Here is a 25,317-nt window from a genome sequence, read left to right as displayed (position 1 = left end):
TTCATTTCTAGTGTTGAGTGTGCACGCCTTCGATGTCCCGCGACTTTGATTATCTTTGGTGGTTGTGTCTAAACCATAGAAAATGGCACGTGACCACGGAGAATAGAGTGAGCGCGACTCAAACCGGCCAGTTCTCGATCGGCTGTTTTCGGGCGTAATGAAAACAAATTTCGAGCCGCAAATTCTGTCCTGGGTAGTTGAACTCTCATATTTTATGTACAAGTAAAACCTTTGGTGAGCATAACTGCCCTGTCAGTGTCCCTTTAATACTGGAGGATGTTTGAGCTTGCGCAGCATTCCGGGGAGGTGAACCTGCAGCCGCACCAGCGAGGCAGCGCCACTCACTCCGGCGTTCCCGCTCCGGCGTTCTAACTCATAGACCCAGAAAGGCAAACTGCGAATTGTTCCGTCCCGCAGCCTTCAACTACAGACAGATTTATTTTTCACCGCTACTTGTCGTATCAGAGCGCGTAGCCTCCGGTGACTTCGACCGCGGCGCCCGTCATGAAGGAGAACCCTGGGCCGCACATGGACTTGATGACCTCAGCAATCTCCTCGGGCCTTCCCATTCTGCCCGTAGGAATTGCGGCAGTGACTTCGGCCTTCACGGCGTCGGGGAAAGGCGCCGTCATCGGTGTGTCGATGGGGCCCGGAAGTACCGCGTTGCATCGAATGCCTTTGGGCGCGAGCTCCAGGGCGACGCTCTTGGTGAGACCGATCACTCCCGCCTTGGAGGCTGCGTAGGCTGCCCATCCGCGCGACCCTCCGAGTCCGAGGATGCTGGACACGTTCACAATAACACCGTCGCTGACACCTTGGGCGGTCATGGACTGCGCTGCGGCCCGCGTCACCAGGAACGTACCCTGAAATAGGTTCGAATTCCCCGCGTCAGCAACAGTGTCTTTGTGAGAGGCACAGGAAAACGATCGACATAGAGGGTTTTTCTTCAATTACTGAAGATATATACTTCGGCACATTGATACCTTAGAGTAGACCCATATGTTGTAGTAAAACAAACAATCTCCAAACTCCGGTCTAAAAACATGCTTTTCGTGTAAAGCTTGTCAGATTATGAGGCGCTGGAGAAAACCAGCCTTCTGCGTGAAGTCCCTATTTTTAACTCTTTTTGTTCGCGCTCCGCCCATCGAAAAGCATGCGGGAAGGGCCTCAGTACGGACCTCGTATCGTTGGGCCGCAGTGTTCTTCCGCAGCATAAAGGCCGTCTGCTTTCATCGCCGTCACCATGGCAACGAACGCCGATTTTCTGAACGCCGTCTGCTAGCCAAAGTTGAATAGTTTTGTAATGAGCAGCCGCAGACTGTCGCCACGAAGCGGAGTAAACGCAGGCCCGGGGGGGGGGGGGGAAGGGGGAAGGGTGAAAACGCTTTCCAGTGATACACGCGCCGACAGAAAAGGTGATTGGGCATTCGTTGCCAGTGTCGGCGATGAAAGCAGACGGCCTTTTTGCTGCTGAAGAACACTGTGACGCAGCGATACGAGGTGCGTGCTGAGGTGCTTCCCACATGCTTTTCAATGGGCGGATAGCAAACAAAGAGTTACAATAATGACTTAACGCAGAAGGCTGGTTTTCTCCAGGTCCTCATAATTTGACGAGCCTTACACGAAGAGCGCATTTTTTAACCGCGGCCCGTTTTTTTTTTTTTTTTTTTTTGTAACATGGGTTTAAAATATTAAACTGCCGATACTTCGATGGAAAAAGATGGGCTCCTGAACTAAAGAAACGACTCGTTCGGGATAGCGTCGTCAACCGTGACAGACGTCAAGTAGAGAGTGTAAAGCGATCACGAGCGGGTGAATCACCTCAACTCCAAGAATTTTCCTTCGATATGGTCGACTTAGCTGCTACATTCGACTTCTATTGGATTACCCGTCCTCAGAATATGCTATAAACCCTTATTACAAATTAAACGACCATATATCTTGCTCCGCGATATACTCCGACAAGGTTAGGCGAGTCCGCTATGCTGAAACTAAGTAAGAAAAAGTCGCCGAAACCTGAGCGCCCGAGGATACAACCCACTGCAGCGCGGCCACATCGCTTATACATTAAACAAATAAAACAGTCTGCATACGCTGTCTGCATACATGTCTCTTTCGTGTGTGACGATCCTTTCACATTGGTCACGCAAACACGATCTGCAGACATATTCGGAGCGCACATTGTATGAACGTGCTGAGGCGTGTCCACAGATGGATGATTGGCTATACCCTTTGTAACGGGCGGTAGCTTGCGCCACCTAGCCTAAGTTGAAAAAGACAAACATATGATAATTCTGTCATGATATGTCTGTATCGAACACCGGGTTTTTTGTATTATGTATGAGAGCAGTGTGACCGCGACTTTAATAACGCGACGCTGTCAGATCGGTTCCTCCGGGGAGACGGACGTCGTCCCTCCAGGATGGGATCTGCCCACCCTCTCGTGCAGTGAGTTATCACTCTGCTCACTGTTTAAATTTCCCAATGAATAGCGCGGAGCGGGAATTACTCGTCTGAATTCTAACGAGAGCTGCTGTACATTAGAAAAATAACTACTCATGATTAATTAGAAACCTAATTATTCCAAACGTCACTATCTTTTTTTTTTGAGAGCGCAGCTCTTAGGCGCCCGTTTCCGGCTTGAGCGGCGTCGGCGTCGCCGTCGGCGTAACCAAGGTCACCCCAAGGTCACGTGACCCCCAAGGTTACGTGGCCCCGATTAAAGGGGCGGTGCAACAATTTCCGGACTTTGGCTAATTAATTGCGGGAACTGATCCCGGCCACATATAAAACGAAGGGCCGAAAACTATTCTTTCCTGCTTGCCCTAGTTTTCATTAAAAAAAATGAAAGAAATTGATATCTCTGGCACCCCTCAACTCAACATTGAAGCGGCACCAGCTTCGCCTGTGACGTCATTCGGAGTGGCGTTGGTTTCCGGTTGGGTTCTTTTGGCTTCCGTTTTCCCAGCGCTCGCCGGCTCGCCGGGCTCGCCCCTCTCCCGCTCTCCCGCCGATTCCCGACCAACATGGCGGCATGGGCGGACGGCCTGAGCGACGTCGGCAGTCGACGCGGCGGGCAATCGAAGTCGAGGTCGAGGTCGAGACACCAGGAACAATAACGATACCACGATACTACGAACCACGACCAACGCACTCCGTCGAGCGAGGGAAAGGCAAAACGTCCGGGTTGCTCGTGTAGCCGCCGTAGGCGCCTCGGGCGTCGACGGACGACGGCAACGGCAGGTTTTGTTGACTTGCGGTAGATGGCGCCACAAATAATTCATACCCTTTTAGCGGCAATATTAGGCTTCTGAAGCGTTTCTGCATGCCTAAACAACAATATTTTTTAAACTTAACCTTAAATCAAGCTTACAATTGCCTAACACTATCACTTACAAAAACCACTCCGAATGACGTCACACCGCAGGTTCTATTTGCGGCCACCATGTGGCCGCAGGTTGGGAAAAAAAGCGTTCTTTATTTTGCGATTACGCAGCGAAATAGAAGTATTTTGGGATATGGTGGCACTTTTTCTCTTACTTATGCCGAAGTAAACAATATAAAAAATACAAGCTGCACATTCGTTCAGTGTTAAAATCATTGCACCGCCCCTTTAAGTTCACCTCAAGGTCACGTGACCCCCTCCCCCCCGCCCCCCCCCCCCGAGGTCACGTGACCCCCTCCCCCGAGGTCAGGTGACCTCCCGGAGCATATTAAAGAATGAGGGGAGGAGGAGGAGGAGGGGTCTACCCTCCCCTCAGTACCCTTCACTCCTCCTCCTCAAGAGCTGCGCTCCAATTCGGCGTTCCAGACAGTTGTATTTTTTAATAGGCCTAGCTGTTCGGCAAAGAATAATAGTGATGTCTCGTTAATATGGACACTTCCGTTCCCTGAAACAATCGTCCATAATATGAGTTGTCCATTATAACGAGACAAAAATGCACGTATTTTCGCCGTTTGTCCTTGAAAAGTGTATCCAACGTAGCGGGGTATCCATATTAACAAGGTCCATATTAACGGGACATGACTTATCACATCAACCTTTTTTTTTCTTTTTTTTTTTTTGGGGGGGGGGGGGATGCGTACGTTTCGCAATGGCAGCAAATCGGCCAGTGTTTCAGGAGCACCCCTGAATATTTTACAGTAAATTATTGAACTCTAGGACAGATGTAAGTCGAGAAATCTTCAAAAATAAAATTTAATTGCGCGCCAAGTAAAACATGAACTCTGTCAAATTGCCGGTATATTTTGTATAGTAAAGCGAGTCTTTTTTATTATACTTTATTAGATGAATGTTTATAGAAACAAGTCTCCGGGACAATGCGCCGAGAGGCAACCATACCCCGTTGCTGGATAAGATAATCGGGAAAAACTGCTCCTCGCACAACCTTCGACTCTTTCCAATTAAAGGGGCCCTGCAAGCACTTTTTTACTAATCTTTAATTTGCACCAAACCTGAGCGCACTGAACGTAGTAACTTAGTGCAACTTTTATCTTCTCGAAATTCGCTTTATTTTAAAAGTTATAGGCAAATCAAAATTACAAAAACAAGCAAAAAATAACCTCCCTCATGACGTCCTTGGTTGCTCGAGCGGCCGTGAACTAGAGGACGGGTAGTGAGCTCATCGCGAGCATTCACAGCTGCCGCATTCCGTGTCGACGGCGCGAGAGGGCGCCACTAAAGCGTGTTCTGGACAGGCTGTATGCAGCGGGCAGCCAGAGCGGCTCTCATTGCCTTTGCTGCGTGATTAAACACTAATTCGGCATGACACTTCATTGGCCATAAACGACAGCAAACACGGGGTAAAGATCAGTTCAGAGTGGGAGCCACTTCTCGCTGCCATACCGCGGAACGGCTAAACCGCCAGACAAAGCATCTCGCCGACGGCCTTCGGAAGGCTCGGAGCCGGTCGGATCCTCCTGCCCATACGACCGCAGCGCTGCCGCGTACATCCGGGACCTTTCCGTGTCGGCGCCTGATCCAACACCTTCTGATCCCACTACTTCTTTCTAGTATGCGCCTGCGCCGCCTTTTCCACCGCTTGGTGGCGGGTATGTCGACGGGTCATTTCTTGTTTTCGTACTTTATAAACTGCATTTGTTTCTTTTCTCATCTAAAATAGTGAACAAAAACTACTTTTATAAGTAGTTGAAACGGTTCGCGACACTTATATTTTGTATTTCGACTAAAAAGAAGCTTTTAGCGGCTCTGACCAGTAGTAAGCCCAGGACCAAAGACGTCACATTTTGCGCGCTTTCGGTACCGCGGGTCGCCCTCGTCGGTGGAGGGGGTTTCCGCGCCGTCCGGTTAAAATATGACGCCCTGATATTTAGTTACTCTCTCCGTGCCCGCTGGCTTGCCCGAACTTCAAGAGACGTGGAAACCGCAAAAAAGGTAGACGCTTAGATATGATTGCAGGGCCCCTTTAAAGGGGTTATGACACGAAAATTAAACGGATAGATTATTCTTGAAATGGAATGCTCATAGGCTACTTAGTATATACACCAAGTTACGCAATTGTTAGAGCTCTGATAATTGCAATATTCAATTTACGAATTTTTATAATTTTCATCTGGCGACCAGGCAACACTGCTCAAGTTAGTCACACCATGGTGTCCATAGACCACGTGACCATGAACACTCTCTCATTCTAGGCGCCCCCATGATCGCCCAAGCTCTTCTCGTCGCGGTACGAACAAAACCGCTCAAACAGCTCGGTAAACTGAAAGCTATTCTCGCTCTCGCCCCCCGGCCAGTTGACCTTCCAGCCTGCATGGGCCTGCGAGACATTCCCGGACGACGGTGACCACGGCGAACTCGTCGTCGCTGGAGCTCGTCGCCAGCGGGTCGCAGTCAAAATGAACAGCTTCCAACGTCCCTTGATAGCAATCACTATCATCGCTGCTGCGATCAATGTCGAACACTTCGACAAGGCGATCGATGTTGTAGACGTAATCGTCAGAGACCGGATGCTGGAAACGTGGAAGGTAAACGAGGAAGCTGAGGCTCGAGACGCCAAGAGAGCCAAGACTGTGAGTGCGTGCAAGGAGACACCGCGCTGGAGGCTGGCTACGTCATCAGCCTCCAGGTCCGCCCGGATCTGCCCCTCCGAGGGGCCCGCATATAAATCGATTTATCCACGAAATTATCGCGCCTTTTTCAATACAATTTTAGCAGGATTATAGGAACATACAATGGGTCCTAGCAGTATAGTTATGTAATATTTTATTTTTGGCGTGTCATAACCCCTTTAAAGGGGCCCTGCAATCATATTTAAGCGTCTACCTTTTTTTGCGGTTTCCACGTCTCTTGAAGGTCGGGCAAGGCAGCGGGCACGGAGAGAGTACCTAAATATCAGTGCGTCATATTTTAACCGGACGACGCGGAAACCTCCTCCACCAACGAGGGCGACCCGCGGTACCGAAAGCGCGCAAAATGTGGCGTCCTTGGTCCTGGGCTTACTACTGGTCAGAGCCGCTAAAAGCTTCTTTTTAGTCGAAATACAAAATATAAGTGTCGCGAACCGTTTCAACTACTTATAAAAGTAGTTTTTGTTCACTATTTTAGATGAGAAAAGAAACAAATGCAGTTTATAAAGTACGAAAACAAGAAATGACCCGTCGACATACCCGCCACCAAGCGGTGGAAAAGGCGGCGCATACTAGAAAGAAGTAGTGGGATCAGGCGCCGACATGGAAAGGTCCCGGATGTACGCGGCAGCGCTGCGGTCGTATGGGCAGGAGGATCCGACCGGCTCCGAGCCTTCCGAAGGCCGTCGGCGAGATGCTTTGTCTTGCGGTTTGGCCGTTTCGCGGTATGGCAGCGCGAAGTGGCTCCCACTCTGAACTGATCTTTACCCCGTGCTTGCTGTCGTTTGTGGCCAATGAAGTGTCATGCCGAATTAGTGTTTAATCACGCAGCAAAGGCAATGAGAGCCGCTCTGGCTGCCCGCTGCATACAGCCTGTCCAGAACGTGTTTTAGTGGCGCCCTCTCGCGCCGTCGACACGGAATGCGGCAGCTGTGAGTGCTCGCGATCAGCTCACTACCCCTCCTCTAGTTCACGGCCGCTCGAGCAACCAAGGACGTCATGAGGGAGGTTATTTTTTGCTTGTTTTTGTAATTTTGATTTGCCTATAACTTTTAAAATCAAGCGAATTTCAAGAAAATAAAAGTTACACTAAGTTACTACGTTCAGTGCGCTCAGGTTTGGTGCAAATTAAAAATTAGTAAAAAAGTGCTTGCAGGGCCCCTTTAAGCGAGCAAATGCTAAAAAATAAAATTAGAGATTTTTTTTTTTTTTTTTTAAGAAGCAAGGAGTGAAAAAAGTGTATGTGAAAGATTTCTTTTTTTTTTTTTTTTTTTTTTTTTTGTCGTTTAAGAAAATGGAATGCCGCTCATTCGAGCGTCCGGGTTAGAGGCCCGAGGTGCCATGGCATTTAACCAAAACGGTAACGAATTGTGCAAATGCATTTATGTTTAAATCTTGATATAGGATTAGAAAAATCAGTGAGGTCTGATTATTTTTCTTTTGTACAATTTAACGGGTAAGACTCTTTATTAGATAAAGCACTTGTATATCTCGAATTATTATCTGCTGTCTTTCTGCTCACATTCGAGTTATTTTCTTAACACTGAGGGAGATCTCCCCATTGTCTTTGCGGCTCTGGTCATGCAGAGCTTGAAGAACAAACTCATCTTACCCGTAGGTTTACACTGATGACATTGTCAAAGTCGTCATCTGTGGTGTCTACGATTCCAGTTGCCGGTAAAAAAACGCCGGCGCTGTTCACCACGATGCTTAAAGGAAGAGATTGTTGCAGCAAGCTGTCAAAAAGGGCAGCCACCGACTCTGTGTACCGGACATCCACTTGTGATGCGATGTGACTCACGTTGCCTGCGGAAATGAAACAATATAAGTTTAGCGCAACTCGTTTCCTATTGTGCTTGTTGGTAATTTTGAAACAAAGGTGGTCTTAGCGCATGACCTCCGTTGCTGTTGGCAATTTTGTCTCGTCAAGTGGATGCCCCCAAAGATTAATGCATTCATTAAAAAAAAAAAAAAGTAAGGGAGCGTTGGGCGCTACAATTACGTAGGTATCAACATTCAAGAGCCTACAAGGAAGCAAAGGCATTTAGAAGTACTACAGGTGGTGACATAAATCTTCACTTAAACCCCGTAGTAAAATATTTTATTCAGCTTCTAAACCTAACAGCTTGTACCTACCAATATACCTGACTGTCAACTTAAAGGGACCATGAAGTGAATTTTGGGGCTGGGATAAATTGGGATTTTTTTTCTAATCACGTATCGTTTAGTGCGCTAAAAGAATACTACTATACGAAAGTGAAGTGAAACGCCTTCTTTTCGGTGCGAAGATTTAAAAATATAGCGGTCTATGCTTGACCTCCTTTCCGTTTTAAAGCTCTACGCCTTTTCACTGTGATACATTCACGGTGCCAAAACACGCCAGCCGAAACCCAGATCACGCATTAGACACGAGCACTGCGTCACTCGGACGTATGCGCTCGTCAACGATCAATCCGCCGGCGAATATTTTGATTCGCGCTAGTGGCCAATGAGTGGCGTGACGGCACTTGTCATCACTTGACAATGGCAAGTTTCATGGTGGAAGCTTGGAGCCACATCCGGTGATCAAGCACGTCACGACTACGTGATTTCTCATTTTGCTTTTGAGTTGAGGATTGAATCTAAGGAGGCAGAAGCTGAAAAATAATTTTATGGACCCTTTAAGATGGCACTTGAATTTTAAGGTTCTTTTCTAATTTTAAGAGTGAAAAACATTACCATATAAAGAAAGCAGAAAATTATTAGTACTCCGAGCAGTAGCCGCCTCGGTGGCTCCGAGGCGAGAGCGCCGGCCTACGGATCCACAGGTGGCGGGTTCGAAGCCCGACCGAGGTGTCCGTAATATGACGGAGGCTTATTGCGGAGAAGGTGCCGTGTAACCGAGCTTTCGGTTGCACGTCAAAAGATCCCCAGGTGGTCGAAATTAATCCTCAGTCCTCCGCTGGGGCGTGCCAGATGCCCGTCGTAGGTTTGGCACGTAAAACCCCCAAATTTGATATTGAGCAGTATATGCACTTGGGAAAAACCTGGCCTTTTAAAAATCCAATAGTTGTCGTGATATGTAAAATATATCTAGAAATGCCCATCTCTCTTGAAGATAAAAAAGCATATATGACAACGCAAAAATAAAAATCAACTTGATAAGTACGCAGCGTGGATGTGCGACAGCATAGACACGTGACCGTGACACATTGCCGCGAGGCAGCGTTACTAGAGGGGGTCATGTTTGGGAACTCGAGTGGCATTCACTGGAGGATCGCGGGTCGCTGCGCTGGCGGGCGTAACAGTGGCACTGCCGTCGCCGTGAAATCGCTTCTCTCCGCGTATTCTTCTACACTTCGCTTGCATGGTCTACCGCGTGCTCCGCCAGATCCGCCGTGAACCCTCCGCTAGTGTGCATCGGTTTTGGAATGATCAACTGACCGCGACCTGTAAATCCAACTTTTTTTAGAAATCGTCGATTCGAGACGGTTGTTGCTGGGGTTTTAACAGTTGGAAAAAGTTCACAGCTGGGGCATTCAGCACACACTTTGAGAAAGTCAACATAGCCTAAGAACACCCCCAATCCTTTGGGGGTTTGATAGCCATTCCTGAGTCGTACTTTGACTCTTATAGCTTGCCTCTGGCACCAACTTTTCTCCTGTGTCGACAACCAGAGGGAGATTTTTTTTTTTAGATGTGGCAGCCCTCATCACAGAAACGATGCCTTGGTTCTCCACAAGCTTGCCGAAAATCATGCCATCCCCGGGTGTCCTTTGACGTACTCATTTTATGACTGGCGACCGTGTTCCTGAAATTTTTAAACCGATTTTGAAAACGTCGGTGAGCTTGTCTGTTCGGTTGCACTCATCGTCGAGTGCTTCGGGTTTGTAATTGTCACATCAGGGTAACAGAACTGACTGCAGCATGAATACATGTGCGGGGGCATTCGAAAACAGAGGTGGAATAGCATTTATTTTAATTACCATTGGAACTTGGCCATCACAACCGTCTGTTCATCAATGACGTGCGAGTAATGACGACTAATGTCATCGGGCTCAAAATGCAAATCGCACACAGTCTTTTATAACAATAATAATCCTTGGGGAGAGGGAACAAGGGGGACAGAGATGACTGGTGCACGACTGAAAAAAACCGCCTGGTCCTGGTATCGAACCAGGGACCTCTCCATTTGCAGTGGAGTGCTTTAGCAACTGAGCGCAGATGGATTTTAGCAGCTGCCACCAGTCTAACACCAACAAGGGTGAACGGCCTGATTTTAAGGTATGATATTAATCCAACTAATGCAAAGGAGCCGCGAGCTGTTCAAGAATAACAATAATAATCCTCAAAGAGGGGGAACACGGGGGACAGAAGAGAAACACAAATCTCCAGACACAGTTAAGGCCCGTTCACACTCTTGCGACCGAGTACGACTGAGAGAGACGAGATCTCTTAAAACTTCTTAAATGTTTTTAGAATGAGGGAACACACTGGCATTGTGGCGCCATCTATGCGGTGACCCTGGAACTGCATTTCACAAGAGCGAAGGTTTTGCGGGATTTCCGAGGTCAAATGTGCGTAATACCCATAGAAAGGCTCGTTTATAACATTGACAAAAGTTTTTCGAGCCAAAAAAAAAAAAGATAATGCGCGAAAAATAAAAAAAAAAATATGCCGGACCGCCGAGTTTACACTGCTTCCCAATAGATGGCGCCAGTGTATTTTCTGGTTTAAGAAGTTTTAAGAAACCCAGGTTTAAGAGGTCGCAAGAGTGTGAACGGGCCTTTAGGTGACTAGTGCGTGGCACAAAAAATCCGCCTGGTCCTGGCTTCCAACCAGAGACTTCTCTTTCCAGTGGAGCGCTCTACCAACTGAAGGTTAGTTGTTAGAGCGCTCCACTGAAAATGGAGAGGTCCCATGGTTCGATACCGGGACCAAGCGGATTTTTTTTAGTAGCGCACCAGTCACCTAGTTGTGTTTGGTGTTTTGTATTTATCCTTTGTCCTCCTTGTTCCCCCTCTCCAGGGATTATTATTATTATTGTTATTATTAAGTTATTATTATTATTATTATTGTTATTATTAAGAAAGGGTAAACGTGTAAGACAAAGACAACACAACCATTAAAGATGTGGTGGCGTTGTCTGTGTCTTACATGTTTTTGTTTTTTTAAATCCTGACCCGCACAAACACGCTTCTCGTTCACCAACTTTTTTTTTTTTTGATATATATATGAGCGTGAACGTTTTCTGAGGGATTGCGTTCTGGCCTTACTTTCAGACGCACAGCTTCCTTCGGAGCGGTAAGGTGGCGCTTCTCTTCACTTTTCGACGCTTGTGAAGCGTACCCGCTTCGACAGCCGGGAGCGTAGCAGGTCGGCATGCTCATTGATTGGCGAACGGCTCAAAGCTCCAGTCTGTCTATGCTGGAAAAAGCGGTAGAGAAACTGCATCGTGACGTCGCCTGTGGGAGGAGCCTAATCTCCATCACCAAGAAACTACATCGGGAGAGAACTGCACCGTGACGTGTCCGGTGACCTCGCCGAACAGTGGCGATTGAGTTGAAACTACGTCGTTCTTTTTTTCCCTACAGGGAATTTCGGAGAATCGCCGAGTAGGCTAGCACACACCAGCTCGGAGCACGTGGAACGAAAGCTCGCGCTGCAGAACCCAGGAATCGTGGGTTCAACCCCCCCTCTCCTGCCCGTTTCGATCTGCTGGATGAGCATCGTACCGGCGTGCGGTCGTGTACTGCGTGATGCACGTTAAAGACCCCGGGCTAGCAGTCGTACTGCACTGGCTAAATTGCTCATCTATAGGTGGTAACAATGTCGCCATGATCAGGCAGACTAACCTCCTGCTGTACAAACAACTAACGACAAATTTTACTTTTTGACTATGTTTGACTGCATTAGTGCAACTTCTCTCGTGCTGCACGAGAAAGAACAAAATGTTCCTTCGGGGGTTAAGTTTTCGGTGAAGTAGAAAGCAAAAAAGAAGAAAAGAGAATATTTCCCTCAAGTTGGGCTCGTAGTAGAAGAGGGGGATGAAGAAAATCAGTTGTTAGTCCCACGGTGTGTATGGTCTTTTCTTTATGTGTATGTTTATTCTAGTTCAGCTGGCCTGACCTGAAGTGGTTGCTTTAAAATAAAGCATATCTCGCTCTCTCTCTTTACCTGAAGTATGAACGAACTACCTCAACTTAAGCCTGTTACCGTTGCTTGCCCACAAACACGTTTCTTTTTTTTTTTTCAAGACTCGTGAATAGAAATATTTTTTTGTTTAGTTACTGAATACAGCACGCATGTAATACGTTAACGCTTTGAAATAGCAGTTCTTGCATTAAATGTTTTCTCCCAATCTCAATCTTTAGTATGCCCCCCTCCCCTGCCCTCCCCTCCCTCCCCCACCTCCTCCCCCTCCTCCTCCTCCTCTTCTCCCACCTCCTCCCCCCCTCCCCCTCCGGGCTGGGATGTCCCGTTTTCTACCTTGAGGAATATGGTCACCCTACTTATATGGGGTGCACTCAAATGAAAACACAGTCGTGTTAATTCGTGTAAGAGTATTTAGAATATTTATCGATCACGCCGCTGAACTTGCATCGCTCGAAGAACTTCCTTTAGTGAGCGCCTTCTCTGCTTGAGTTTGTTGGAAACACAGCCACTTCGATCCGAGGCAATCGATTATAGCGTTGGTGACATCACCAAGTACGTGACTCACAGAGTACTGGAGGACACCAATGTTTTCGTCGCTCCCGACGGTTCCCTGGAAGCCGCCAGCGGCGTAAAAGCGTAGAGCTGCGAGGACTTGTTGTTCGGCCGTCAGCACACGGGGCCCTTCAAGACAACGCTGGAGCTTCCCGCGAAGTTGTCACACAACCAGCGAGTCAACCCTTTGGTCAGTTGGTGTTCGCCCACAAACCTCGCATCGCTCGTCTCGAAAGCATCCCGGTGATCTCTAAAAACTCGATCCGCTGTCGAACCCAACAGTAGAGATGCATATGTTAGGGTCGCCATCTTTTACGATGCAGATTGATCTCTGGCTTCGCCTCGACCCCTCAGTTAACTGCATCGTCAAAGTGCATCGTGACGACATTTTGACGTCACCGCTAACTGCATCATTTTACGAGCATAGCTCGAACTGCATAGGGAAAAACTGCATTTCAACGTCATGTCACGTGACCCGAGAGAGAAGTCAATCAGTGCCCGATGCAGTTTTCTACATCATGTAGTTGGCGTTCCAGCATAGACAGACTGTGCCAGAAATCAACACTTACGAGCCTATGACGAGCGACCTATGACACGAGTGGCAACACCTGGTACAACAACGAGCACGAGACACCGCCGAGGATCGATCTTAGCTGGATCTTAGTAAAGTCCCTCGATCTTAGGCGACCACAGCGCCACCTCTTGCGCGTCCTAGGAATCGGTGCCACGCCGGGAAGCGAGCTTCCAAACTGAACCCCCTCTGGTAAGTTAACGTTGCCGCGAGGCAAAACCGCTGCGGGACTCGAACGAGCCACGAGTTCCGGCAGAACGGCTCAAAAACACGAGACCTGCCACGGTCATCGGCGCAGCCGGACTTGAGCAGAGTGTTGGGTATGAATGTTGCGCAAGGTGTTAGGTATGAATGTTTCTCGCAGTACACAGGGTTAGTGGCACTAGAGTACATTGCAACTCAAGAAGCTAGGGCGAGGGAAAGAAAGGCCGGGGAGGAGGAAGCAGATGGAACGCTGGAGACGAAAGAGGGAAACCTCACCCTCTCTTTAGCGTTTCCTCTGCTTCCTCCTCCCCGGCATTCCTTATTCTCGTCCTACCTTCTTGAGTAAGTATGATCGCACGCAACACCACTGACCAAAAACCAGTCTTGTACACGTTACTAAAAAAAAGTAATCGATTACAATTACTATTACTCTTGGCTAAAAAGTATTCGATTAGATTACTTGATTACTTGACGGCAAAAGTAATTGGACATTACTTAAAGAAGTAATCGTTACTTTTCCGATTACTCTATTGTGTGAAGACACATCTTTAGCGCTCATAACAATGAACTACTTCCAACCTATATTTCACATTTGCACAAGTATTGAAGAAGAAAAACTGGCTCCCTCTTCGTGCTCGTTGCACCTTCACAATGCGGACACAAGCATAGAATTCGTTTGAAGACGTTTAATGATTTGGGCCTTCGCCAGTGTGTGTGTGTGGGGAGGGGGTTCTAGATCTTGTTAAGCTTGAGCAAGGGTTGTCGCTCAAAGTTTGCGCCGCTCATTTTATTATTCCCATGCGGATGAGCTCGCATGTTATACAAAAGAGCAGCAGCTCCAGTATTTGAAACGGATCATGTGTAGTATCCATTAGCGGAAGAGATCGCCCCGACCACTTCTCAACTCGAAACATTGCTTGTCACAAAGACCACTTAGGGGAAATGGGGAAATATTTCAACTGCCTTTGTTATATATTGCATCCGCTTTAGGCATTCTTCGGTTCTGGTTCTCCTACGGGCTGCGAGTAGGTACCCTAAGCAGAATTTTTTTATTTTTTTATTTTTGTGTGTGTGTGCGTGAGGGGGCTAGTTTGAACGAAGGACTCAGAAAGCTACATTCTGCTTCCTTGAACTTCGCCCTGAATGGCCTTTGTAACGCACTGTGGCTTTCTTGGGGCTTCCCACTCCCAGTCCCCCCAGCTCGAAAAAAAAAAAAAAAAAAAAAAAAAAACGGATATTCTACAGAAATTGTACATAGATAGAGATTGACCTGGTTTCCTACAGCTCCGCAAAAAAATTTATTTCTTCCGCTCAAAAAAAAAAAAAAAAGCAATTTTATTTTTGTAATTTCATAAAAAAAAGGCTTGTGCCGGGGGGGGGGGGGGGGGGTGGTCCCGTGGACGAATTGTAACGGTTACAAGTAATTTTATTACTTCAAAAAGTAATCAGATTACTCCTGTGATTACTGCGTAATAAAAGTAATCAACTGATTACAAAATTACTCCAAAAAGTAATCGATTACAAGTAATTTGATTACTTGTAATGCGTACGGTACAAGTCTGCCAAAAACGTACTAATTGCCGCCTAACAAAAAAAAAAAAACTATTTTTTTTTTGTTGAAAACATGACGAAATTGCGAGCGTCGCATTGCTCGTATCGTCAACAAGGTGATCGGTGGCCAACTGGGCAATACTCCGTTCACCTACAGATAGCGCACAGCAGTTCGGAGCACGTGGAGCGAAAGCTCGCGCTGCAGAACCCAGGCATTCTTGGTTCAAACCCCACCCCTGCTCGTTTCGATCTACAGGGCGAAACAAGGAGACGCCAGGCTCTTTAAATCAACTGCAAAATTCGGTTTCGACTTTGTACAGCGTTGCCCACAGATGGTGCATATTTTTTTTTTTGTAAAATTTGCGAAGAGCGAACTTACCTGAGGAAAAAGTAAAGAAAGAAAAAGGCTTAGCTCCTATGGAAACGCAGCGACGCCACCGGTCTGCAAACGACACGGCGCCGTTTCGCACGGGAGACAAGAGATGGCGCAACAAACGCCGCCAACGAACGAGCATACGGCGCCGAGAGCCAGCGTCTTTAGCAGACGATCTTTTCGACTCGAAAGCGGCGTGCGTTCCGCAGGCGGCGACAGTCGCAGAAACAAAAAAGACAGGCGCGGTAACAGCAAGGAACTGCAGTTCCTTGTCTGCAAAAGGGCCGGCTCTCGGCGTCGTCTGCTGGTTCGTTGGCGGCAGTTGGCGTAGCGACCGCTTGCGCCATCTCTTGTCTCCCGTGCGAAACAACGCCGTGTTGTTTGCAGACCGGTGGCGTCGCTGCGTTTCCATAGGAGCTAAGCCTTTTTCTTTCTTTCCTTTTTCCTCAAGTAAATTCGCTCTTCGCAAATTTTACAAAAAAAAAAAAAAAAGCACTATCTGTGGGCAACGCTGCACAAAGTCGTGGCGCGATAGGTTAAGAAACCGAATTTTTCGGTCGATTTAAAGAGCCTGGCGTCTCCTTGTTTCACTCTGTAGATGAGCATCGTACCGGCGTGCGGTCCTGTATCACTACTGCGTGGTGCACGTTAAAGACCCCAGGCTAATGGTTGTACCGAACTGGCTAAATTGTTCATCTACAGCTGAGACACCAGAAGCCCACTGAGGCAGACTAACTGGCAACTTCCGACTGTATAGACGCATTAAAATGGCGCCAGGCTGAACCGCCATTGCCGACCTTTACTCGTCTTACCAAGATTCTGAGCCACTGAAGCGGGCGTTGACGAGCCTCCACTAAAGGGCAGTTTATACTCCGACGTTGAGCGCAGTGAACGCAGCGTAGCGCAGAACGCGCGCGCCTTTCATTGTCCGGCAACCAGGAACTCGATATCTGCGCTACGCCGCGCCCGTCGACGTTACGTGTGAGTATAAACGTACCGGCCTATGCTGGGGAGGACACAGTAGCACCTGAAGTGACAATAACTTGCCCTGCTGTGGCAATGATGAAGTGAAGCGAACGGACTAAGAGGAAGCGCGCTCGCTGGCGCGTATCTATAGCCCGGCTGTGTATAAACATACACAGACCTCTTTTTTTTTTTACATTGCGAGAGATGTAGTTAATTGGAATCGTTCCAGTAGACCGGTTGCTGGAACGCTACCAAACAGCTGCATCTCTGGATTAGGATACGTCACGCGGGAAGCGCAAAGAAAACAAACACCAAAAGATACCCTGAACTTTGAAATGCAACAATCGCACCGGGCAATTTCAAAGACGTAAAAACTTAATAAAAAGAAAAAAAAAAAAAAAAACAACGTCACCGGGCATTTTGGAAGACAACGACAAGGACATAAACAGTCACCCGTGGTCAAGGCATCGAGCTCACCTTCAACCACGGTGTGCCTTAAACGTTGGGTTTTCAAACTTTAGCGGTTTGAGTTTTTCGTTCTGTTTTGATTTGCTCTTCTGCCATCCTCGCGGATGATGCCGCAGTCTCGTGGGATTCGTAGCGGTAATGGATCATGCTTCGAAGCATGGAGGTAGGAATAAGCGGAGGCGACATACCGGCTCAAGTCAGCCAAACAAGAAAATCCCAAGTGAAGACGGAAGTAGGGGTCGCGGTAGGTGGGAACGCCCCCAAGGGTGCGTAAGTCCGTCCAATAACGTCCAAGGTTGCCCAAGTCCACTCAATAGCGTCTTTTGGTTGTAGAGATCAGTGGTTGTGGTCGTCGTTGTGGGTGTTGTCCACTGATCTCTACGACTACTTGCTGGATCGCGTTTGCCCGCTCCGCGAAACGGTCGGCCATCTTTTTGGTAGAGATATTATCTCTAGTCACACCATAGTAGTATGGTGGCGCAATCTACCGCCCGTTAGATAGGGTACACGTTTTGGGGCGACTTGTTGGAAACCTTGGGAACAAATAAATATTTTTCACCGAACGTATCCCTGCGCACAAAGATAGCCACAATACACTGAATACTCACCGATGGTAAGTTCTTGTCTTTCCGCGATTGGGGCGATTTGAACAGCGCGCCGCACAACATGACGGCATACTCAACCTTCTCTTGTTGCATCAACTGAGTTTCGAGAATCCGCTTCGTCGAGCGACTTTTTCAATTACGCACAAAATATCACCCACGGTACAGCGTGCTATAGACCCACGGCCATTTTTATGGCAGCCTGCCACCACAGCGCTGTCCCCCATATTACTATGATGGCTAGAGATAATATAACTCTACCAGAAAGATGGACGACCGTGGCCACACTCCTGTGCATAGGCGGAGTTGGGCAAACGCGATCCAGCAAATAGTCATAGAGATCAGTGGTGTTGCCCCTCGAAACCAGAAGTCTCCCCCGGCTTCACCTCTGGTGGCGTCATGTCGCTTCCAGAAGCTTCCTACCTCCATGGTCGGAAGTCACGTTCCGACCACGACAGCTCAGGGAATCTTCGTTCTCTGAGCTGTCATTGACTTGTAAGTCAAGTGAACTGGCCCGCTGTTGCATTCTAGTCCACACCAGAGAAAACTCCGAACCACACACATGGCTAATGGAGTTTTCATTTCATTCGTTTTTATCCCAGGGCCCGAAGGCAGAGGGGAATGGGACTGTAACATAAGGATAGAGGTGAAAAACAATAAAAATATAAAGATAAGGATTAGTACGAAATTTAATTGAACAAATTGATCACTGCAATCTTAAAGTCGACGGTGTTTTGAATTGAAACTCTGGCTGCGGGAAGGCGATTCCGATCAATTGAGGTTTGGGGTAAAGGCTGGCTCACGCAGAACTATTTCCTCGCGTTTTCTTACGGTATACGTCTGAGCCACCGAAACATTCGTCACTCAAATGTCGCGTACCAGGTTATCTCCTTGAACTGGTAGTCACACTTAAAGGGGCGATGCAACGATTTTTGTATTTTGCGCAAATACCGCTTAGAACGAATCCCTGACGTTAATGACTTGAGAAATACCCGTTCGTTTTTCACCACACGCAATCGAAGTCGCAGAAAAAAAATAAAGAAAAACGAGCAGAGTTCACTTCCTCAACTCGCAGCCAGAACAAGCGGCCACGTGATCTGGAGACGATTATATGCCGCCAATGTTGATCATAGCCATGTGCAGGGGCTGGCAAGGCACAGGACACGCGCTGAGTTCCAGACATTGTTATGGTTCGGCTATTGTCGTCATTGCAGCGATTGGACACAAGACACCACCCCAATGCTTCTCGAGCTATTGATTATCACGAGCCCAACTCGAGTGTCCTGCTCGGGTCCAATCTATGATTCGCATTCAAATATCGTCACTGGGCGGTACTGCTACCGCCCAGCTACGTCATCAGGTTTTGCGAAGGAGACATTGAATGAAAACACTCGGTTGTGTCCTCGAAATTACAGCGCAACAAAGGTAGGCGCTGACCAGACGTCCCGTTTTGGCCGGGACAGTCCCGTTTTTGATGTCCTCTTCGGCCGTCCCGTCTTTTCGTCCCGATAAAGAATCATGTCCCGTTTTCGCAGGAGGGCATAACTTTGAAATTGGCACCAAGCGAGTTGAAGCAAACCGAAACTATGCCTACGCGTTACAGGTTTAGGTTATAAAAATTACCGTAGGTGCTTTAAAATATTTACCCAGAGAGTAAACTTTAGAGCTGCTCTTGCCCACAAACACCTTCCAAATGGGTGCATGGAACTGAACTGTGAGTTTGACTGTTCCAGTGCTTAGTGGAATATGGTAAAGTTTTGAAATAGGACCAGTTATTTAATTCAATTTGTACTACCAATCTCAATCTTTAGTACCCCCCGACTGGGATGTCCCGTTTTCTACCTTGAGGTATATGGTCACCCTAAACAAAGGAGTTCCTTGGTCAGTGGCGTTGGGTGCGAGTATCCTTGAGTCCCACTAGTGCCAGTAAGCTCGTGTAAAATGAAAACCATTCCAGTTGAATATCGTTGCACCGCCCCTTTAATGTGAAGCACAGATGTCCCGGTGAAGTACGTAAGGTAACGTAACGTAACGTAAGAAAATGTAACTGTTTAAACCAGCCTTTAAAAGGAGGCATTAAAAGTAGATGTGCTGCAATGGTGGATCCTAACGTTTAGTTCATAATTGGCGCTTGATATGCAAGATGGTACTGAAAACAGTGCTTGGCGAAATGTTGGGCTAGGGTGATAAATCTTGCAAAAACAGAGGCGAGATATTTTTTCTACGAAGGGAGAGGTTAGACCAGAGGACCCGATTGAAAAATCCCATATAAACACTTACAGGAAGTCTTACAGGAAGGCATTTCCTGTTACATTTTTGTGGGAAAGCATACAGGAAGGCATTACCTGTAAACGTTTATAGAGGACGTTTCACGGAATGAACTTTCTGTTTGCTTTTATGTAGGATTATATAACTGAAACACTCACCAGGTAAGGACACAGCCACTTCAGTCGCAGCATCTTCGTTTATATCGGCCACAACGACCGTCGCGCCTTCCATGGCAAGGGCGTGACACACACATTTCCCGATGCCACTCGCTCCTCCAGTCACCAAAGCCAAACGATCAGACATGGACATGGTAGGTTACCAGGTTCGGTGCTCTCCAAACTTGGGAGAAGTAAAGCAGTCTTTATGGTGAGCACGCATATCTCGCCGGACTTGAGAGACGCACTATCTCCGCAGATAAGCTTTTAATGCATCCTGAGGAGTCACACAATACAAGAAAGATTGCGATTTTTTTATCAGTAGCTCCCCTAGGGCTAGATACCGTTCGTCTTCTGTATGCTTGGCATCGCCGCGTGTCACCATAGTGTGGGCCGGTTGGAGGCGCGCCAGGTTCACACTTTGCCCGCTCGGGTGGCCCGGGCCACAAGTGATATCTTTGTTCGTAATTCTCTTATGTGCCCCAGAGAGTTATTGACTAACCGCAAAACTGTCACTGTTTTCGGCGATCGAACTCCCATAAAATGGGGATGCTACTACGGTGCCCGAAACACGTATCCAATTGTTTCTTTACAAACTACTATGGTGATTTTTTTTAATGTGTTTAAAAAAGCCACCAAATGGGTATAAAATATCAACAGCTTTTCATCTGACTTTCTCTAGCTTTTTAGTTGACTTTTTACTTTCAATTGTGAATAAAAATACCTCTCGACGCCTCAAAGATGTTTTTGTAGCTTTTTAAATAAAATACTACAGTCGTCCAGGAAGCAAAAAAGAGTTTTCCAGCTTTGTTCCTTCGGCCAAACGCGATGAAATGCGGTAGCTTTACAAAAACATATGGAGTGAAAACAATTAGGAAAGGAAATGGTACACCTAGGACGACATCCTAGGGGACGAACGTCAAGAACGACGTCTAGGGCGACCTCAAGGACGAAGTCTAGGTAGATTTCGAGGACGACGTCCTAGAGGACGACGTCTGGGACGACCTCTAGAACCGTGTCAAGGACGACGTCAAACATGACGCCTAGGACGGCCTTGAGGACGGCGTCCTAGAGGGCGCGATGTCAAGAAAGACGTCTAGGGCGACCTCTAGGACGACGTCAAGGATGCCAGGACACGTCAGCTTCAGCTACCGGCGCTTACGAGCTTATGCGATCGGCGTTTACGCGATCGGCGCTTACGCGAACGGAGCTTACGCGACCGTAATTTACGCTACCGGGACTATACTTCTGAGTCTGTGTCAACAGAAAACACTCAACACAAACGTCAGATATATTTATTGGGCGTGTGACTATCGCGTCTGATGCTGAAAATGGCATGTGCGTGTCCCAACGCCATTTTGGTCCGAGCAAGCTTATTTGAATGCGATAACGTTATTAACTACTACTATTTTCAGCTTATAAACTTGATTAATAGAACTTAAAATGAAAGTTTAATGCGACGAATTTGTGCCGAGTAGCAAAGACCGTACTTTGACGGCGACAGAAGGGCGACTGACTCAAGCAGCCATGCAAAGCTCCTTTTGTAAGCGCGTGGGTATTTATAAGTTTTTAAGCTCGATCAAGCAACAAGATTCTCAAGTCCTCTGGAACACTCCAGTCATGCAAACAAAAGAAAGAAAGGACAAGCGCTGGCGGGGATCAAACCCAAGCCAGTGGAGCATGCTGCTGACTCAGCGGATCACACGCGGCATTACTCCCCTCTTCAGTGGCGTAACAACTTCTTTTTGAGTGGGGGGGGGGGGGGGGGGGCAAACCAGACCCGCCTCCCAAAAGGCCGGGGGCGGTGCTCTTGGTATCCCTTAGCCGCCACCGGCCAGTGTATGCCCTGCCCAGTGGCGGCTGTTTCAGGGGGGGGGGGGGGGGGGGGGGGGCTCAAAATACATGCCTGCCCCCCCCCCCCTTCCCGGTTGGTACGCCCATGCCCCTCTTGAAGAAACGCATCGTCTCGATGCAACACAAAAGGAAATCGACAACTCAAAACAAGAGGAGGGCAAACTACAGAGACACCTAAAAAGCAGATTTTCACAGTCCTGTCGAGCATTGCGTAAAAAACCGCGGAAGTACCCACTTCGTTCAAGCGCGCACTATTGACATTTCCCATACGTGAAAATTCTGCAAATTAATTTGTAGAATTTCCACGTATTCTACAGTCTACAGTCTCTCTCTACAGTCAAGGCCATCGGCGCGCCGGCGCAGTAGCGGCTGCTCCGTTGCGCTTCTTTTTGTTTCCGTTGCGCTCCAACGCTTCTTTTTGCGCCTGTAGGTCGTGCGGCTGCGGATGTGACGCATTTCCTGACGTTTTTGCTGTTTCCGGGCGCACTTTCTGAGTCAGAACCGTGCGCTTTGGTTTGGACGGGCCAGCTTCGGGCGAGCGCGCATGCGCGCAACAGACTGGCCGGCCAGGCCGGTCTGTCGCAGCCAGAAGGCGGCGAGAGAGAGAGAGATCGCGTTGTTATGTTGGAAGAGAATAAAAGTGGGGGGAGGAGAGGGCCAACTGTGGATGCGCACCGGGCGCTTTTGTCACTTGCTCTGAGAAGGCGGCGAAGAAACGCGGAGCCGGAACTAGCTTGCCCTCCACCGATTGGCCGGGAAACAGGAGCGCCCTATACGTCACCGCGCGTTTTTGTGCGCGTTGAGAAAGAAGTTGAAATTATCCAACTTTTTTGTGCGCGCTCGGAAGGAGCGAAGAAGTGGCGCGACGTCACGAAAATACGTCACATCCGCAGCCCCACGACCTACAGGCGCAAAAAGAAGCGTTGGTTTGGATCGCGCTTTAGCGGAGGGGAAACGCGGTCTACGAAAACTCTCTATTATGGGACGTTTCTCCGCTAAATTTAAAACGCGCCGTCTGTAAGCTAGACTTCTTTTATTTATTTTTTATAGTGTTGTTTTTTACGTTTTTCGTGTCGCTTAACTCGCCTTTCAAGCGCATCCTTTGGTGCGCCAAAAAGTGTGGCAGCAGTGCGAAGGAAGTGACGCTGTTGCTTGACACTTTCAAGAGCTTTATTCGTGACACTTTCGCACTATGAAGCCCTTGGTTTATATATATATATATATATATGTTTGAATTATCCTAGACACCGGGAAATCATAATATGGCTCAGAACTCGTGCGTTATTGACATGCGCGTCACGGAATGCCAGATTGTCGTGTTCCGCCCCACACGTATTCTGCTATGTAAATAATTATTTCGTTAAAAAAAAGCAACCACGGATCGCCCACCTTTGATCCGCATGGAGCTAATAAAGCATACGATAAAATTAAAGATTACCCTGGTAAAATAGTCTGTACCAACCGGGGTGCACGTCTCGAAGCGAAACCTCGCGCTGAATTTTGCGCTTTTTTTTTTTTTTTTTTTTTTTTTTTTGCGGGGGGGGGGGGGTAAGCTTGCAAACCCCTAATTCTTTTTTTTTTTTTTTTTGCTACAGAACACATTTGTTGACTGTTAAATAACCAGACAATCTTATTGGTGTTGAAAAATTACACTGTGCAGATAAATAAAAATAGAATCTCAGCTAGCATTTTGGGCGGTTTTCTCGTGCCCGCCCGGTCATCTGTTTCAAAGGTTTTCTTCACGTTCCCTGCAAGAGCCGTGCTCCGATGAGTGCTCCTATCAGTTTTAACCGTGGGAGAGTTTGCCTTCCACTTGAGCTTTTGCAACTAGTAAATGAGTCTCCATGTGTCCTTCATTGTCCGTTGATCGAATGTAAAGTGCAGCGCCGTGCTTGAGGACTCGCATCTGTAAAAACATGCAGTTCATTGGTCCAAAAAAAATCCTCGCATTTCGTGGAACAAGAATCGTGGTATGGTAAGTGGTTGGTGAACCTCAATGCACCACGCGTTCCACTCTTTACTGACGTCCTCGGGAACATCAGAGTCCCAGAAAATCTTTTGTTCCCACAGCTTCTGAAAGATCATTTTTGCACTAATTGTGAATGGTGAAAATAGGCCCATGATATCAAAAATTTGTGACGACGCTCGAAGAATGAACTTCTTTGTGTTGACTCGCGACGCTAGAAAAGTTATGACAGTTTCTAGTGAAATCTTAAGGGTGTCCCCAGATGTGTTCCATACCACGCCCAGGATCTTCACTTCGGGAGCTTTTTCTAGAGGACCTTTCAGAATCTCGTCTTTACCTTCAGTGAAGCACTCTTGTAACTCCGTGTTGTTTGACGTCCACTTCTTCATCGCCATGCCAGCTTCTCGCATAATTTCGTGCGTTTCACGGTAGATTTTCACTGCTTCACACTCATTCTTTGCTCCGATGAGCAGGTCGTCGACGTAGAATCACCTTGCCAAAATGTGGGCCGTCTCTCGGTGTATTTCAGTCGTCTGAAAGTGATGCAGGCAGTGTGGGGTAAAGTACATCTAAAAGGTACTCCAAGTAAAGTACAAAGTAAATGAAAGACGTGATGTATTTTAAGTAAAGTACTAAGTACACTGGGTGCAACGTACTTGAAGTAAAGTACTATAAATACAATGCACTTTCAAAGTAAAGTACAAGTAAAAGCTTGGTCTGCTGGGCAAGTTGGTAATTGACATTCATATTAAGAATAGCGCAAAAAAGACGAAGAAGCACACAGTACAAGCGCTTGTCCTGTGTGCTTCTTCGTCTTTTTGTCCCGTCTTTTTTGTGTTATTTTTAATATGAAAGTACAACTATCTAACACGATATTTTATTATGCCCTTTCATTCCCCTATACAGTGATTTTTAACTGGTATGCATTGCCCAGGGGTAATCAGGGGTGCATGACCTATTTTCAAAAAGAGCGGAGAATATTGGATGAAGTCAAGTGGCCACAGAGTAGTTATTTTGAGGAATGCAGCCAAATTCAGAAGTCTCTCTTCTGAATTTGGCGCCCCCAGTTGCCCTGGATTGTTGCACCCAAGGGGGTTAAATGTATAAGGAGAGAGGCATGACATCAGCCACATAGCTTCCGCAAGCAACCCTCTCATAAAGAAGTGTCCTCTCCTTAAAAAAAAACAAAAAACAAAAAAAAAACAGTGAGTGTGCAAGCGAGCTGGTGATAATTAATTATAATGTGACACCTGAGATTGGGGTGCGAAAAAAATTGAGGAACTTTCAAACAGAAGGAAAAGACAAAAAAGAATGTCTCAAAGCATTGTGGCGTTCTCCTCTGATTGTCTTTTACTTCGACTTGAAAATTTAATTTTTCCGCACCGCAATCTCAGGTGCTACATTATGATTAATTTTACTCTCCTAATATTTTGAGCCTCCTTGCTCGCGCTGACCGACCGAGAAGTAGCGATAGTTCAAAAAGCTACGGGAAAGCCGCCCCCAGAACAAACGGAGTGATGCGTCGTGTACTCACGTTTCTGGTGAGAGTAGAATATCGCTCC

General features: G+C 47.4%; 1 protein-coding gene across 1 annotated transcript; it reads right to left on the bottom strand.

The window, feature by feature from the left end:
* Positions 1-403: 403 nt before the first annotated feature.
* Positions 404-20,156, bottom strand: LOC115323585 (estradiol 17-beta-dehydrogenase 8). The gene is made up of 3 exons (XM_029983962.4): positions 19,939-20,156; positions 7,703-7,896; positions 404-863 (listed from the first exon to the last, which is right to left on the bottom strand). Exons 1-3 carry the CDS (start codon positions 20,087-20,089, stop codon positions 462-464), a joined length of 747 nt encoding a protein of 248 aa, XP_029839822.3. The 5' UTR covers positions 20,090-20,156; the 3' UTR covers positions 404-461.
* Between the last annotated feature and the right edge of the window lie 5,161 nt (positions 20,157-25,317).

The sequence above is a fragment of the Ixodes scapularis genome, unplaced genomic scaffold, assembly GCF_016920785.2.
Source record: "Ixodes scapularis isolate PalLabHiFi unplaced genomic scaffold, ASM1692078v2 PGA_scaffold1__304_contigs__length_218370807, whole genome shotgun sequence".
NCBI classification, from domain to species: Eukaryota; Metazoa; Arthropoda; class Arachnida; order Ixodida; family Ixodidae; genus Ixodes; species Ixodes scapularis.
This window is presented reverse-complemented; position numbering and strand designations above follow the sequence as displayed.

Bases quoted from the DNA above. Each gene is read 5' to 3' on its own strand.
- LOC115323585 (XM_029983962.4), bottom strand. From the start codon at position 20,089: ATGTCCATGTCTGATCGTTTGGCTTTGGTGACTGGAGGAGCGAGTGGC. The intron at 7,897-19,938 runs GTGAGTGTTTCA...TCATTTCCGCAG, and splicing joins AGTGGCTGTGTCCTTACCTG to GCAACGTGAGTCACATCGCA. The intron at 864-7,702 runs GTAAGATGAGTT...AACCTATTTCAG, and splicing joins TCATCAGTGTAAACCTACGG to GGTACGTTCCTGGTGACGCG.